Source organism: Cervus elaphus, chromosome 6, assembly GCF_910594005.1.
Source record: "Cervus elaphus chromosome 6, mCerEla1.1, whole genome shotgun sequence".
Classification (NCBI taxonomy): domain Eukaryota; kingdom Metazoa; phylum Chordata; class Mammalia; order Artiodactyla; family Cervidae; genus Cervus; species Cervus elaphus.
In genome coordinates, this window is record NC_057820.1 from 688877 (window position 1) to 703924 (window position 15048).

At 55.7% G+C, this 15048-nt stretch overlaps 1 protein-coding gene and 1 long non-coding RNA gene across 3 annotated transcripts in view; both read left to right on the forward strand.

Annotated features, from left to right (window-relative positions):
• Positions 1–8055: 8055 nt before the first annotated feature.
• Positions 8056–15048, forward strand: part of MAEA (macrophage erythroblast attacher, E3 ubiquitin ligase) — a 29605-nt gene continuing 22612 nt past the window's right edge. For both annotated transcript variants that reach the window (XM_043905947.1, XM_043905948.1), the window contains exon 1: positions 8056–8190. In XM_043905947.1, coding sequence (XP_043761882.1) covers positions 8122–8190 — 69 coding nt within the window. In that variant the 5' untranslated portion in view covers positions 8056–8121. The remainder of the gene's footprint in view (positions 8191–15048) is intronic.
• On the forward strand, positions 8427–9728 carry LOC122696241. The gene is made up of 2 exons (XR_006341716.1): positions 8427–9088; positions 9565–9728. It is a non-coding gene; the product is annotated as an uncharacterized LOC122696241 (long non-coding RNA).

Consider the following 15048-nt stretch of genomic DNA (forward strand, 5'->3'; position numbering starts at 1 on the left):
AGCAGATTGGGAGGAAAATATCACAAAACATGTTTCTGGGAAAAGGCTTGTGTCCAGAATATAAGAAGAACTTCAAAGAACTTGGGCAAGTCAATGATGAAAACATTTTAAACAGAGCATTTTTAAACAGAAGCAAACCATTTAAACAGCCAATTTACGTATGTGTATGAGTCCTGGAGGAGGGCGTGGCAACCCACTCCAGTCGTCTTGCCTGGAGAATCTCATGGACAGAGGAGCCTGGAGGGCTACAGTCCACAGGGTTACACAGTCAGACATGATGGAAGTGAGTTAGCAAGCTCGCACGCTACGTTTGCTTATGGATAGACAATCATCATATGGAAAGATGCTCAATGTCATGAGTCAGGTGAGAAGTAAATTTAAACCACATGCATTAAAACAACTAAAACTGAAAAGGCACATATTGGGAACTGGAACTGTCTGCTGCTGGTGGCATTAGATGTTGGGACAGTCACTTTGAAAAGCAGTTTAGCAGTTTCTGATAAAGTTAACCCTCCTCTCCCAACATCTCACATGTACAGATGTGAGAACTGGACAATAAAGTAAGCTGAGCACTGAAGAATTGATGTTTTATAACTGTGGTGCTGGAGAAGCCTCTTGAGAGTCCCTTGGACTGCAAGGAGATGCAAGCAGTCCATCCTAAAGGAGATCAGGCCTGGGTGTTCATTGGAAGGACTGATGTTGAAGCTGAAGCTCCAATACTTTGGCCACCTGCTACGAAGAGCCGACTCATTTGAAAAGACCCTTATGATTGAAGGCAGGAGGACAAGGGGATGACGGAGGATGAGATGGTTGGATGGCATCACCGACTCAGTGGACATGAGTTTGAACAAACTCTGGGAGATGGTGAGGGACAGGGAGGCCAGGTGTGCTATATTTCATGGGGTCGTAAAGAGTCAGGCATGACTGAATGACTGAACAACGAACAACCCAACACCCCAGCCGTGACCCAGCAAATCCATCCCCGACACGCTCCCAGAGGTCTGAGCGCTGGGGCACAGCAGTGCTCGGCGGGGACGTCCAACTGGAAAGAGCCCAAACACCCGCCTCACCAGGACGGATGGACGAGCCATGTGCTGGCAACATGAGGGGGTGACCTGCTGACTGATGGACTGTGTGGACCTCGCCTGCTCGCTTGATGGTAGAAGCCAGGTCAGAACGTCCCTGTGTCGTGCGGGTCCATCTGAGGGACAGACTGGGTGGAAGGCAGGGCGCTGCTCATTTCCAGAAGCTTCTGCTCTTCTATGCTTCCTGTAGTTCCTTTTATTTCTTAGCGGTTTCCCTGTTGTAATTTCTTACTTTCCATATTTCTGTCATTTTGGTTTTTTCTTTAAAAAGAGTGTGGTCAGCTAGTAGAATTATCTATTTTATTTTTTGAACAACCATATTCTGCATTTATATATTGCTTCTACTGTTGTAAAAATTTTTAACTCTTTAATTTTTTCTTTGTTATTTCTTCTTTCTGCTGCTTCCTCTTACTGTTATCTTGTCTAAAAAATACAGTTCATAGATTATTCTTTCTTTCTTTTGTAATTAATACAACTTTTTCATTGAATGAAAGAGTCTTTAGTGCTTCACTCTTTCTCCTCCCCACTTCCCTCTCCCCACTGGTAACCACTGGTTTGTTCTCTTTTTCTGTGAGTCTGTTTCTCATATATATTTGCTTGTTTTCTTCTTTAGACTCCACACATAAGCGATATCATACAGTATTTGTCTTTCTCTTAGCAAATTTCACTTAGCAAATTGTTGCAAATGGCAGAAATTTCATTCTTTTTTATGGCTAATATTCCATTGTGGGCTTCCCAGGTGGTGCTGGTGGTGAAGGCCCCGCCTGCCAAATGCAGGAGATGTATGAGATATGGGTTCGATCCTTGAGTCGGGAAGATCCCCTGGTGGAGGGCATGGCAACCCACTCTGGTATTCTTGCCTGGAGAATCCCATGGACAGAGGAGCCGGGCAGGCTACAGTCCATGGGGTCACAAAGAGCCGGACATGACTGAGCAAGTTAGCACGCACATCACATGCCAATGTTCTATTGTATATATAACCCGAATCTTTTTTATCGATTCATCTGTCGATGGACACTTACTTTTCTTCCATGTGTTGGCTACTGTAAATAGTGCTGTTGTGAACATTGGGGTGCATGTATCTTTTTTAAAAATGCATCTCACGCTTCTTACTGAACCTATCATGCTTCATGTAAATGCAGAGAGCTTCAATTTTTGTTTTACTTAAAAAGTATTTATTTATTTATTTGGCTCTGCCAGGTCTCAGTTGCGTTATTCAGGATCTTTAGTTGCAGCATTTGGGATCTCGTTCCCCGACCAGGGACCAAACGGTGGCCCCCTGCATTGGGAGCAAGGAGTCTTAGCCTCTACACCACCAGGGAAGTCCTGGGGTGCATGCATGTTTTTGAATTAATGTTTTTGTTTTTCTCAGATAGATACCCAGGAGTGGAATTGCTGGATCATATGTCAAACTATGTGTACTTTTAGTTTTTAAGGCCAAATTCTTTCACACAGCGACTGCAGCAGTTTACATTCCCAGCAAAAGCCCACAGAGATTCCTTTTTCTCCATGTCCTCCTAAGTGTCTGTTATTGTGCTCTTTTTCTAACAGCCGTTCTGACAGGTGTGAGGTGATATCTCACTGTGGTTTAATTTTAATGCAACTTTTTAAAGCTGTGAATTCACTGTGCTCATTTTTTTTTAAAACTGTTCTCTAGAAATTCCATGTTCTGCTCCTAGCTCCTCCCTGGCTCCAGAGACAGGCTTTGCTGTTTCAGGGGTAAATGCACTTTTTTTCTCCTAGTTTGGGTGCAGCATGATCAAGAAAGCCGAGGGTCCTGGTCTCCTTAGCAACCTGCTGGAGTGCGTGGCCATCTTCCCGCCTCTGTTATAAGCGCCGGGATTATCTGCGGGGCTTGGCTGGTTAGAGTTAGGGACAGGGTGCTGCTGTTCCCCTGCTGTGACCCCAAGGAAGAAGAAAACTCTGTCCATGGTGACCTTGCACCCAGAACACCTGCTCTCCACCCTGGGTGCTGTTTTCTCCCTCCCAACACCCGCTTCCCAAATTAAACCCAGGGCCTGTCTCCAGGCAGATCTCCCAAGACACAGCTTGCATCCTTTCAGGGAGGCTTCACACTGGGGAGCAGGAGCTGCGCACACAACACACACACACACACACACACACACACACACACACGCATGCACACAGCTGCCTGATTTCTTTAGCTGGAGCTGCTTGGACGCCTGGACAGCAGCGCCCATCTGCTTGCGGCTGCGAGTGATGTCGGCCACACTAGTGAGGTCTCAACTCTGTCCTGAGTCCTAGGCTTCTTACTTTCAGGCTCATAGCATCTTCAGACGGAAGGCTCTTGAGCACCCACCTCAGGACCCGGGGGCCCCCTTGGCCCGGCAGCGCCCTGGCCTGCAGCCTCACGACCCTGGAAGCTGCTCCCCTGGAGAGTTTATCAAAATAACAATTATGTGGTTTGGCTGGATTCAGTCTCTACAGTTGTCATAGAAACTAACTATAGGTTGTATTACTAAATAATTTCAGGGGGAAACCAAGTGATGTTATTTTCTTACCAGTAAGCAGCCAACTATGTGTAAAATCCATCATTCTGTGGGGGGCACATGTTTAATTGAAGAGTCAGTTTTTGAAACAGAATTAACAGGTGTTGGCTGCCCCCGACGAGATCGAAATGCAGCTCAAAATCATCAGAGGTTAGTTCCAGTTGGACCGGGCAGTGTTCCTGAGCACTGGTGGGTGGTTGACACTCTGCTGTTCTCTGGGCTGCCAAGATGAAAGAAAGCCGTTGGGTCCAGACAGGGTGGCCCCCACCCTGTGACAGACAGCCCGCACCCTCATCTGCAAAGCCCATGGCCCAGGGTCGAGTTCCCAGTGACCCTGAGCCGCCAGCTTCTCTTCTCTGGGTCCCCTGACCTGCCAAGAAGGGGGTCTCAGAACCCTCACGTGACCCACCCCTGCCTTGGCACAGCTCATGAGTGTGGACTTTGGCTATCAAGATTCTGGAAGCTTGCTGGAGAGGACCCAGCAGCTGGTGGGCACTGAGGAATAACAAAGTCGGCTTTGGCTTTTGCTCCTTGAATCCCTGATAGTTCTTGGGTGACAAGGGTCTTCTCTTATTCACAACCAGCCCCTCCCAGCACAGCTGAGTCTATGCCAGTGAGGTGACTCTGCTGGGGCCCCAAATAGCGTCAGGACAGGGCCGGTTACCAGATGGGCAAAGTGACCAGGGGTGAGAACCCCCAGCCCCCACCCTCGGACCTGGGGGAAGAGGATGGGACTGGAGACAGGGTCAGAGCTCTCGAATGGTGAGACTAGAGAATGGTGGGGTGGTGAACAGGGGGCGAGGCTGCAAGGCTCATGGCCCACCCTTATGCCCACCCCCGCCGGCATCAACATCTCTGTTACATGGGCACCTCACAGTCCACTCAAGCAAAAGGGGTAAGAGCATCCCTCATATCCAGCGGGTCGCAGGACAGACGGTAACTGAAGGTGTTTAAATGAGGCATCAACTTGTTTCCTTCAAAGAATGGGGTTGTGCAGTCCCTGGGCCCTCAGAATCGAAGGGGTGACCATTTCCACAGGGCTGACTGGCCAGAGCACTGGCCACAAAGCCTGGCCTGTCATGCAATATGGCTCCAGAAGCTTGGGTCGGGGCATGATTCATCTTTACGGCACAGGGCACAAAGTAAGTAACTTTTTTAATACTAACAAAGGTTATTAAAAAAGGGCCAAGTAATTGAAATGCAGTTTTAGCTTCAAATACAAGAATTCTGAGAATGAATTCCCCCAGACAGACTGTGGGGGTATTTACACAATGTCTATGACGTGCAAACCTCTGGGCGTTCATGTTCCCAGAGTCTTATACTGACATCCCACCTGCTGTATTTGGAGGTACTTCGAGGCAGAGCCCTCAGAGATGGGATGTCCTAAGAAGAGGGGGTGAGCTGGCACTTCCCCGGTGATCTAGTGGTTAAGACTTCAAAGGAGGCCTGGGTTTCATCCCTGGTGGGGGAACTAAGATCCTACAAAGTGAAGTGAGTGAAATTCGCTCAGTTGTGCCTGACTATACAGTCCATGGAGTTCTCCAGGCCAGAATACTGGAGTGGGTAGCCTTTCCCACAGTTCAGTTCAGTTCAGTAGCTCAGTCGTGTCCAACTCTTTGCGACCCCATGAATCACAGCACGCCAGGCCTCCCTGTCCATCACCAACTCCCGGAGTTTACTCAAACTTGCCCATCGAGTTGGTGATGCCATCCAGCTATCTCATCCTCTGTTGTCCCCTTCTCCTCCTGCCCCCAATCCCTCCCAGCATCAGGGTCTTTTCCATTGAGTCAACTCTTCACATGAGGTGGCCAAAGTATTGGAGTTTCAGCTTCAGCATCAGTCCTTCCAGTGAACACCCATGACTGATCTCCTTTAGGATGGACTGGTTGGATCTCCTTGCAGTCCAAGGGACTCTCAAGAGTCTTCTCCAGTACCACCGTTCAAAAGCATCAAAAGCATCAATTTTTCGGGGCTCAGCTTTCCTCACAGTCCAACACTCACATCCATACATGACCACTGGAAAAACCATAGCCTTGACCAGACGGACCTTTGTTGGCAAAGTAATGTCTCTGCTTTTTAATATGCTGTTTAGTTGGTCATAACTTTCCTTCCAAGGAGTAAGTGTCTTTTAATTTCATGGCTGCAGTCACCATCCGCGGTGATTTTGGAGCCCAAAAAAATAAAGTCTGACACTGTTTCCACTGTCTCCTCATTTATTTCCCATGAAGTGATGGGACCAGATGCCATGATCTTAGTTTTCTGAATGTTGAGCTTTAAGCCAACTTTTTCACTCTCCTCTTTCATTTTCATCAAGAGGCTTTTTAGTTTCTCTTCACTTTCTGCCATAAGGGTGGTGTCATCTGCATATCTGAGGTTATTGATATTTCTCCTGGCAATCTTGGTTCCAGCTTGTGCTTCTTCCAGCTCAGCGTTTCTCATGATGTACTCTGCATATAAGTTAAACAAGCAGGGTGACAATATACAGCCTTGACGTATTCCTTTTCCTATTTGGAACCAGTCTGTTGTTCCATGTCCAGTTCTAACTGTTGCTTCCTGACCTGCATACAGGTTTCTCAAGAGACAGGTCAGGTGGTCTGGTATTCCCATCTCTTTCAGAATTTTCCACAGTTTAACTTTTCAAGCCACTGGCAAACCGCTAGGTGGGAAGACCCTGATTCTTGATCAGTGATGCTTTCAAGGAAAGATCTTGATCAAAAGGAGAAATTGTGGAATTCATTAAGGAGTAGTCAGCTAACCTTTGGAGTTAAGGCAGGCCTGTAGGAGGCGCTCTCACACCCACCTCGTATGTCAATTTCCCTAACTGGAAGAGACTTCTACTTACACTTCCCTCCGCCCCTGCCCCAGCAGCCCAGCCAATCAGAGACGGCAGCAACTCAGCTAATCGGTAGAGTCCAAGCTTTGCCCCTCCAGTGGACTCTGGCTATCAGAGCCCTGCCCAGATTTTTTTTTCCTATAAAAACAAGTTCCCAGTGCTTGTTCTGTGGATTTGACTGTGGTCGGTCCTTGTCTGCGTGTTCTGATTTATACTTCCTCCACTGTTTTTATTATAGCTAATCTGGTGGTTGAAGTGGTATCTCTTTGTGGCTAATGGTATTGAGGATCTTTTCATTTGTTCTTTAGCTGTCCATGTACCTTCTTTGGTGAAATGTGTTGCCCACGTAAAAAATTAAAGTTATTGTTAACTTACAGATCCTTTTATTCTGCACTTCCCTGGTGGCTCAGTTGGTAAAGAATCCGCCTGCAATGCGGGAGACCTGGGTTCGATCCCTGGGTTGGGAAGATCCCCTGGAGAAGGGAAAGGCTACCCACTCCATTATTCTGGCCTAGAGAATTCCATGGACTGTGTAGTCCACGGTGTCGCAAAGAGTCAGACACGACTGAGCGACTTTCACTTACTCACTTATTCCTCGTTTTCTGATGAAAACAACTGGCTGTCATATTATTACAGCTGACAGAGGCTTCGTTAGCCTTGAGCTGCGCAGACTCTGATTGCCCTGATGCATTTACTCAGGTTGACACGGTCAGATTCCAGGAACTCGGTTTATCCAGGACAGGAAGCTTCTCATCCTCTTGGGGTTCTGTTATCACCAGGATTTTGCTAGAAGCTAGAATGGTGCAGGGCATGGGGGGGGGGGGGGGGGGGGGGGGGGGCGGGTAGTGAGGCTGGTGGAGATGGGTGTAGAGGGTCCAGGCGGCTCCCCTTGCAACAGTGGATTTCTTGAGTCGCCTCAGGTGTGTATGTGTTTTTAACGCTGTTTCTTTTAAAAAATAATTTCAAAAAAGAGTGTGAAATTTGGCTTAATTTTAAAGTCTTCTAACTAGTGAAACCCAATTTAGTTTCTATTTTTGAAAGGACTAAAAGGGGATAAGTATATGGAGTGGTTTGAAAGGCAACTCGAGTCGATGTGGAAGCCAGGGAAGCCGGAGGCTCTGCCCGCACCGGGCCTTTGTACACTGTGGCGGCCTCTTTCCTTACCCAGTTCAGAACCGCCACCTCCCGTCCGCAACGGGGGTGCCTGGGCCCCGCTTCAGGCTGCAGCCGCACCTCTGCTCACCTCTGCGGAGAGCAGCCCACGGACAGGCGCTGGTGGCATGCAGACGTCCTGGCACAGCGGGCTCACTAGCGGAGGCCGGCCCGCGAGAGCCCAGTGACCGCCACGGCCGCGTTGCTCGCGGGAGCCCGCCGCCCGCGCCGGGACAGGAGCCGCCGGAAACCCGGAGCTTCCCGCACGGATCGGCAGGCCCACCCCGCCTCAGGTTCAAGGAGGGACCCCGCCCAGCCGGGCTTCCCGCTGATTGGCTGAACGGGAGAAAGGCGGGCGGTGATTGGGCGGGCCGGACGCCTCTCGCCTCGCGCCCGGTGGCCGCGCCTTCTTCCTCAGCCGCAGAACGGGGAGCGGAGGCGATTGGTGCGGAAGCCGGCCTGCCCCGCCCCTCGACGTCACTACCCGGCGTGCCGCGCGCCGCACTTCCCCTCCGCCCGCTAATGTTTTGGCCAATCCAAGATGGCGGTGCAGGAGTCCGCCGCTCAGCTCTCCATGACCCTGAAGGTGCAGGAGTACCCAACACTCAAGGTGGGATCTGCGACCGCGGTGCGCCCGCGCCTGTCAGGGGCCGCGGGCTGGGCGGCGACCGGGCGCGGGGGGGGGGGGGGGGAGGGGCGGGGCCGAGGCCGGGGCGCGGCCTGGGGCGCCGGGCGGGGGCCGAGGGCTTGGGGGCCGGGCTTCCTCTGGGCCCGGGAGCGGGGGCCCGGGCTCCCCGGGGGCCGGGCTCCCCGGGGTCTGGGGCCTGGGTGCGGTGCTGTCTGGGGCCCGGGCTCCCCGGGGGCCTGGGGGCTGGAGGTCGTGCCCTCCGGGGGCCGGGGACCTGCTGGCCGGGCGGGTGCGGCGTGTGGCCGTCTGTGCCCACGCCTGCCCCCGTGACAGGGCAGGGAGCGCGTCTCCCTTGCGCCCCACTTCGCCCGCTGGAACCCGATGGTGGCCCCTTCGTCCTAAAAAGAACGCGAACCGCATCAGGGACCGTTCTGGCCGTAGGCAGGCTGGTTGCTTTGGAGGCGGGGGTCTCAGGAGTGTGGGGTCGGGGGCACCCAGCTAGAGAGAGACCATAATCGGCGGTTGTGTCCAGCTTTCGTCCCGGAAGCTTCTGTCAGACGGTGTTGACGGATGGCTTCCAGCCTCTCATTAGGGACCTGTGAGGAGAGGCCTCACGACCCAATGGGAGCCCATTTGCGGGGCGTCACCAAACCTGAAAAACAGCCCTTACCGCTCGGTCGCCAGTTGCGTGACCTTGGATGGTCACTTAGGCAAGTCGACTTAGACTGCAGTGGAATCGCTGTTACTGGGAGAGGGACCCCTACTAGTTCTTAACTAGTTAGAGGATTCAGTGGTAATTGGCTACAATGAAATACCTAGGAGTAAATTCCTTCAACGATCAAGGTTATAACATTCCCAGGAGAGCTGCAGCTGAGCCTGCGTGAGTGTGAGTTCCTTTCCCTGGGGGTCAGGTATTGTCTCTGCTCCTGGAGGGCCCAGCTTCCCTATCCACCAAAATGGTGACAGGTGGTGGATCGATGTGGCAAGATTGCTGTGAGCTCTGTTCACTTCCTGGGAGACCTCGGGAGGGTCCTCAACCCCTCGAGATTGTTTACTCCACTCAGGGTGAAGTGCGGACTCCGGCTGTGGGAGGTAGCTGCCACAGTCCTTACTCCTTGAGCCCTGACGGGAAGGGAGGGAGGGAAGCCCTGCACCGCTGGCCTGAACCAGACGCCTGTTTGCTGGACCCCACTTGTAGGGGGTGGTGTTTTTACATGCAACTTGGGCAAGACCCTGCAACTCAGAGGCCAGGGTTCTCTGCTGCCCCAGGCACACAACTAAATGTTCTCCCCACCCAAAGAAAAAAAAGAAGTATGAGTAGGGAACCGCTAACTGCTGACCTTTTATCTCACTCAGACCCCATCAGGCCTGCTGTTCGACTGACAGATGAGAAAGTTGAGAGATGAGAACATGGGAAACACCAGACAGGAAGGCTGTCTCCTCGGAGTCCTTCTCTGTCGTTTCATAATCATGAACGCAGTTTGAGTTCCAGACTTATTAAATAGACTTTGACTAAAGTAGTCATGCAGGCTTCCCAGGTGGTTCAGTGGTAAAGAATCCACCCACCAATGCAGGCGACACAGGAGACATGGGTTCGATCCCTGGGTCAGGAGGGTCCCCTGGAGGAGGGAATGGCAGCCCGCTCAAGTGCTCTTGCCCGGAGAATCCCATGGACAGAGGAGCCTGGCGGGCTGCAGCCTGTGGGGGTGCAGAGTCGGGCATGACTGAGCGCACAGGCACAGAATAGGCATGGCGACCGTCTTAGAGGCAGAGAAATGATCTAGTGTTGTTTCAGGTGAGCTTGCCAGATAGAAATCTTTCCCTTCTTTATTGGAATGGTTTTGGAAAGTGTAATTTTCACAAGGTACTCTCTCCATCTTTCCCTTACAGATTGTTTAGATCCCACAGAATTATAGCTCTCCTCTTGACACATGTGTCACTGCTGGTAAACCTTTCTCACGACTAGTTCCCGGTGGGTGATGAGGAAGTTTCACTGGGAACAAGGGCTGCTCAGGTGGGAAGTAGAATTAAACAGAGCCCAGGAAAGCGGTTGGCTCGGGAGTTCTGCTAGTCTTGTCCTGAGCAGGGCAGAGGTGCCGTGGGGTGGGGGCTGAGGCCGGTGCTGGCAGGCCGCGCTTCTCCAGCGTGAAGGCAGGTCCTACCGCAGGCAGTGGGCACGAGCATGCCGTGGGCAAGCCTCCTTCAGATAGGAGGGCGGTGGGCGCAGCCTGGCTTGAAGCTGATGGCACCCTCTGGCCCGCCCTCCTCCCCCAGCCCCAGGCCTGGGGGCGTTGGGATGCGTCTCTGCAGCGGGGGCTGTGGGAGGCCCGGCAGCAGCCCTGGGCTCCTCCCCGTCGAGCGAGAGCTGCTGGCCTGGATGCCCTCGCTGTGGGGAGGGCGTTCTTCCCGCAGCGGGCGCGGGGGACGTGCTGGGCCCTGGCTGGCAAATTTCCCTGCGGTGCTGTCGGGTGTGGGGTTGTGGGTCGTGCCCCCCAGGCCTCAGGGAAGGAGAAGCGGAAACCTGTGAACTGGAAACACTGTTTTGTCTTTGGAAGTGTTTTCTGATTATGAAAGCAATTTGTGTTTGTTCTCCAAGTTATTTTGCTGACCATCCCATTCGGTTTTTGGGGTTTTTACTTCTGTTTATTTCCCTTCAGATAGCTGAAGGAAAATCATTTTATAGAGGCCTGTCTGTCACCCCACGGATCAGCGGGTCCGCTCAGCCAGGATCGGGGACGTGGCATTGGTGGTGGGAGACCACCCCTGGGCACATGGAGCCTCGTCTGGGCGCCCAGGCCAGCGGGCCCTGCGTCAGCACCCCCTCCCAGCACCCCCCTGCACCTCACTCCTCCCCTGGGTCTCCCCTGGGCCCACCCCTGGGCACATGGAGCCTCGTCTGGGCGCCCAGGCCAGCGGGCCCTGCGTCAGCACCCCCTCCCAGCACCCCCCTGCACCTCACTCCCCCCGTGGGTCTCCCCTGGGCACATGGAGCCTCGTCTGGGCGCCCAGGCCAGCGGGCCCTGCGTCAGCACCCCCTCCCAGCACCCCCCTGCACCTCACTCCCCCCGTGGGTCTCCCCTGGGCACATGGAGCCTCGTCTGGGCGCCCAGGCCAGCGGGCCCTGCGTCAGCACCCCCTCCCAGCACCCCCCTGCACCTCACTCCCCCCGTGGGTCTCCCCTGGGCACATGGAGCCTCGTCTGGGCGCCCAGGCCAGCGGGCCCTGCGTCAGCACCCCCTCCCAGCACCCCCCTGCACCTCACTCCCCCCGTGGGTCTCCCCTGGGCACATGGAGCCTCGTCTGGGCGCCCAGGCCAGCGGGCCCTGCGTCAGCACCCCCTCCCAGCACCCCCCTGCACCTCACTCCCCCCGTGGGTCTCCCCTGGGCACATGGAGCCTCGTCTGGGCGCCCAGGCCAGCGGGCCCTGCGTCAGCACCCCCTCCCAGCAGCCCCCTGCACCTCACTCCCCCCGTGGGTCTCCCCTGGGCACATGGAGCCTCGTCTGGGCGCCCAGGCCAGCGGGCCCTGCGTCAGCACCCCCTCCCAGCACCCCCCTGCACCTCACTCCCCCCGTGGGTCTCCCCTGGGCACATGGAGCCTCGTCTGGGCGCCCAGGCCAGCGGGCCCTGCGTCAGCACCCCCTCCCAGCACCCCCCTGCACCTCACTCCCCCCGTGGGTCTCCCCTGGGCACATGGAGCCTCGTCTGGGCGCCCAGGCCAGCGGGCCCTGCGTCAGCACCCCCTCCCAGCACCCCCCTGCACCTCACTCCCCCCGTGGGTCTCCCCTGGGCACATGGAGCCTCGTCTGGGCGCCCAGGCCAGCGGGCCCTGCGTCAGCACCCCCTCCCAGCACCCCCCTGCACCTCACTCCCCCCGTGGGTCTCCCCTGGGCCCACCTCTGGGCACATGGAGCCTCGTCTGGGCGCCTAGGCCAGCGGTCCCTGCGTCAGCACCCCCTCCCAGCACCCCCCGCTTGGCACGTTGCTCCTAACTCTTATCTGGGGACGGGTTCGCCTGTGTCTTTTAATTCTGCATACAAGTATTTAAATTTTCTACTTTTAGTGTGGTGACAGTTTTGTTGACCAGGTACTTACCTGCAATTTCAAATCCTGGGTTTGTACTTTTCGTGCCAAGTATATGCCTAAAGTTACAACTTTCAGGTCAGTTTTCCAAACTTGGTCTCAGCTGCACTTGGAGGATCTGCATGGTCTCAGGTTTGAGAGGCGCTGGTAGCATGAAGCATGTGGACTTTAGAGACGGGTGTATGGTGGCCGTGGGCTGGGTCCTTACCTCTTTTTTCTTTGTGTGCGTGCTGAGTCGCTTCAGTCTTGTCCAACTCTGTGCGATCCTATGGACTTGGACTGTAGCCCTCCAGGCTCCTCTGTCTGTGGGATTCTCCAGGCAAGGATACTGGAGTGGGTTGCATCTTCTCCAGGGGATCTTCCTGACCCAGGGATTGAACGCGCATCTCTTACATCTCCGGCATTGGCAGGCGGGTTCTTTACCACTAGCACCAGCCAGGAAGCTTTTTACTTTAGGTTCTGTGATCACAGAGTGACCGTCTCTCCCACAGACATTGCAGCACGGTTGCCCTCCTGTTCTCAGGTCCAACCTCGTCACACCTGCAGAGTGCTGTCTGCTCTCACCCCCGAGAGCGCCCCCGGCCCGGCCCTGGCCTCCCAGAACCCACAGACCAAGCGCTCGGCTGGAAGGCCCGCTCTGAAGCCCCATGCCCACCCTGCACGGTCTCCCGGCCCGACACGCCCGCGTTGCTCACTGACGCTGGGATGTGTGACTTGATGGAGGAGACCCGATGGCGTGTCCTCTGCCCCCGGCCCCCGCAGAGATGCAGCTGGGCGGAGGACGCTCGCACGCTGCAGGCTGGCTGTGCTTGAAGTGTCGTTGTATTTTGAACAGATTCAAGTCTGGGAAAGAGCTTTCTGGGCTCAAGTTCCCTGTGTGGCTGTCGGAGCTGGCGCCGACCCCAGCCTCAGGCAGTGCTGGCCAGGGGCCCGCCGCCACCACGCGCCGCAGGCCCCAGGCTTTAGGCGGGTCTGTCATGACTGTGACCACGGAGCTCATCACCTCTGTGCTCTAGTGAGGCTCAGAACACACCTGGGGCACATTCAGGGACACACCCGGGAGGCGAATCCCCACAGGTGCCTCCGTCTCGGTGCACGGTTTGGGTGGCCATGTGGAGGGCCGGATGAGGCCCCGTTGGGACGTCCCCGTCGCACACTGGGTGGAGGCGGCCTCGAGTGGGGACCTGGGGTTCAGGGAGGTCCTGCGAGGGGGTGGGCCCTCGGGGCAGGCTGGCGGTTTAGGGGCGGCTGGGGAGGTGGGTTTGGGGAGGCGCCGCGTGGGCTGAGTTGAAATCTTGGCAGGCCTGACCCTGAAGGTTTGTGGTCCAGCTGGAGCAGGCGGCTCCAGGCGTCCCAGAAGCCCTGCAGAGGGCAGGGCCACTGTGTGCCTGGGGGCCGGGAAGAGACGGGGTGGGGAGATGGGCAGAAAGGCCCAGGGCAGATGTCTGACACTGACCTGCACGTGGCTGAGCAGTTTCCCCCGTAATGGTTGGTGTTTCTCAGGGGTATGTTATTCAGAATCTTTTGAAAATGAGAACTATTCACTGTTTTGATCACTTCTAGCTGTTACTTAACAACTAAATGTTGCTGAGTAGTAACTGCTGAGTTACTAAAGAGGTACCTTAGTCTGTTCAGTTAAAGAGATCCTTTAGTAACTGTCTTTCACTCTGACGCTGGGATGTGTCAGGCTGAGTGGAGGTGCCCTGGCTGGGCCCGGGGCCTCGTGGACCAGAGACCCAGCCTTCGCCCCCTCCTTTCCTCTCACGGCCGCGGCCCCGGCCCACAAGGGTAAGCTGCCCCTTCTCAGCGGGTCACCGGCCCCGTCCGAGCAGACCTCTCCCGGGCCCCGGCCCCCTCCACACCGGGCCCCTGCCTGTCAGAGCCGGCATCCGGACACCCCAGCAGTGGCTGGGCCTGCGTGCTGCCACCAGGACGTGGCCCCCGTGCCCTGGCCACCGCCACGCCCTGGTGTCTTCTTTCTGTCTTCACTCAGCATCTGGTGCTTTTTCTGTCAGACTCTTCTTGGGACCCTGGTCCTCTTGGAGGGGCCGCGTCTGGAAGGGTGCCTGGCCCCGAGGGAGGGAGGCGCCGGGGCCCGCTGTTCTGAGCAAAGCTCCCCTCTGTCCGAGGGGCCCCTCAGGCACTGGCCTCACTTGTTGTTGAGAGCAGCAGTCTGGGTGTGAGGCCTCGGGGGTCCTGTCTAACCCCTCCCAGCCTGCACCCCTATCCTCTCGGAAGGGTCAGCTGACGGGGTGGGGGGAGGGTCTGCTCACAACCCTGGCCCTGGCCCGAAGCTGTGCGCGCTGTGACCGTCTGGGTGACGAGTGGGCAGCATCTCGGGTCACCTCTGAGATGGCCATGGCCCGGCCTCGTGAGCCGCTGGCTCTTCCCCGTTGCTGCCCAGCAGGGCTCTGGCCAGGGGCTCCAGGTGCGCCCTTGACGGTGTCTGCTGCTCACCTCGCCTCCTGTCCCGGGCCCCTCCTCCTCATCCGGCCCCATCTGGCCCCCACAGTGCCACCCGCGTGGTCCTCCTGGGCTCCCGGCCACGCCTCATCCCCATGTCGGGGCCACTCACGGTCTTGATGACCCTGTCTGAGCACCCCTGTGCATGTCCTGACTCCCAGCGGGACCCCTTCCAGCCCCAGAGCAGTGGCCCGGAGCCTGTCAGATGTGCCGTCTGGGTCTGTCCAGCTTCTTAGCAGCTGGGGGTCTGAGCTTGTCCCCGAGCCCGCTGCCTCCCTAGACCCGCTCCCCATCA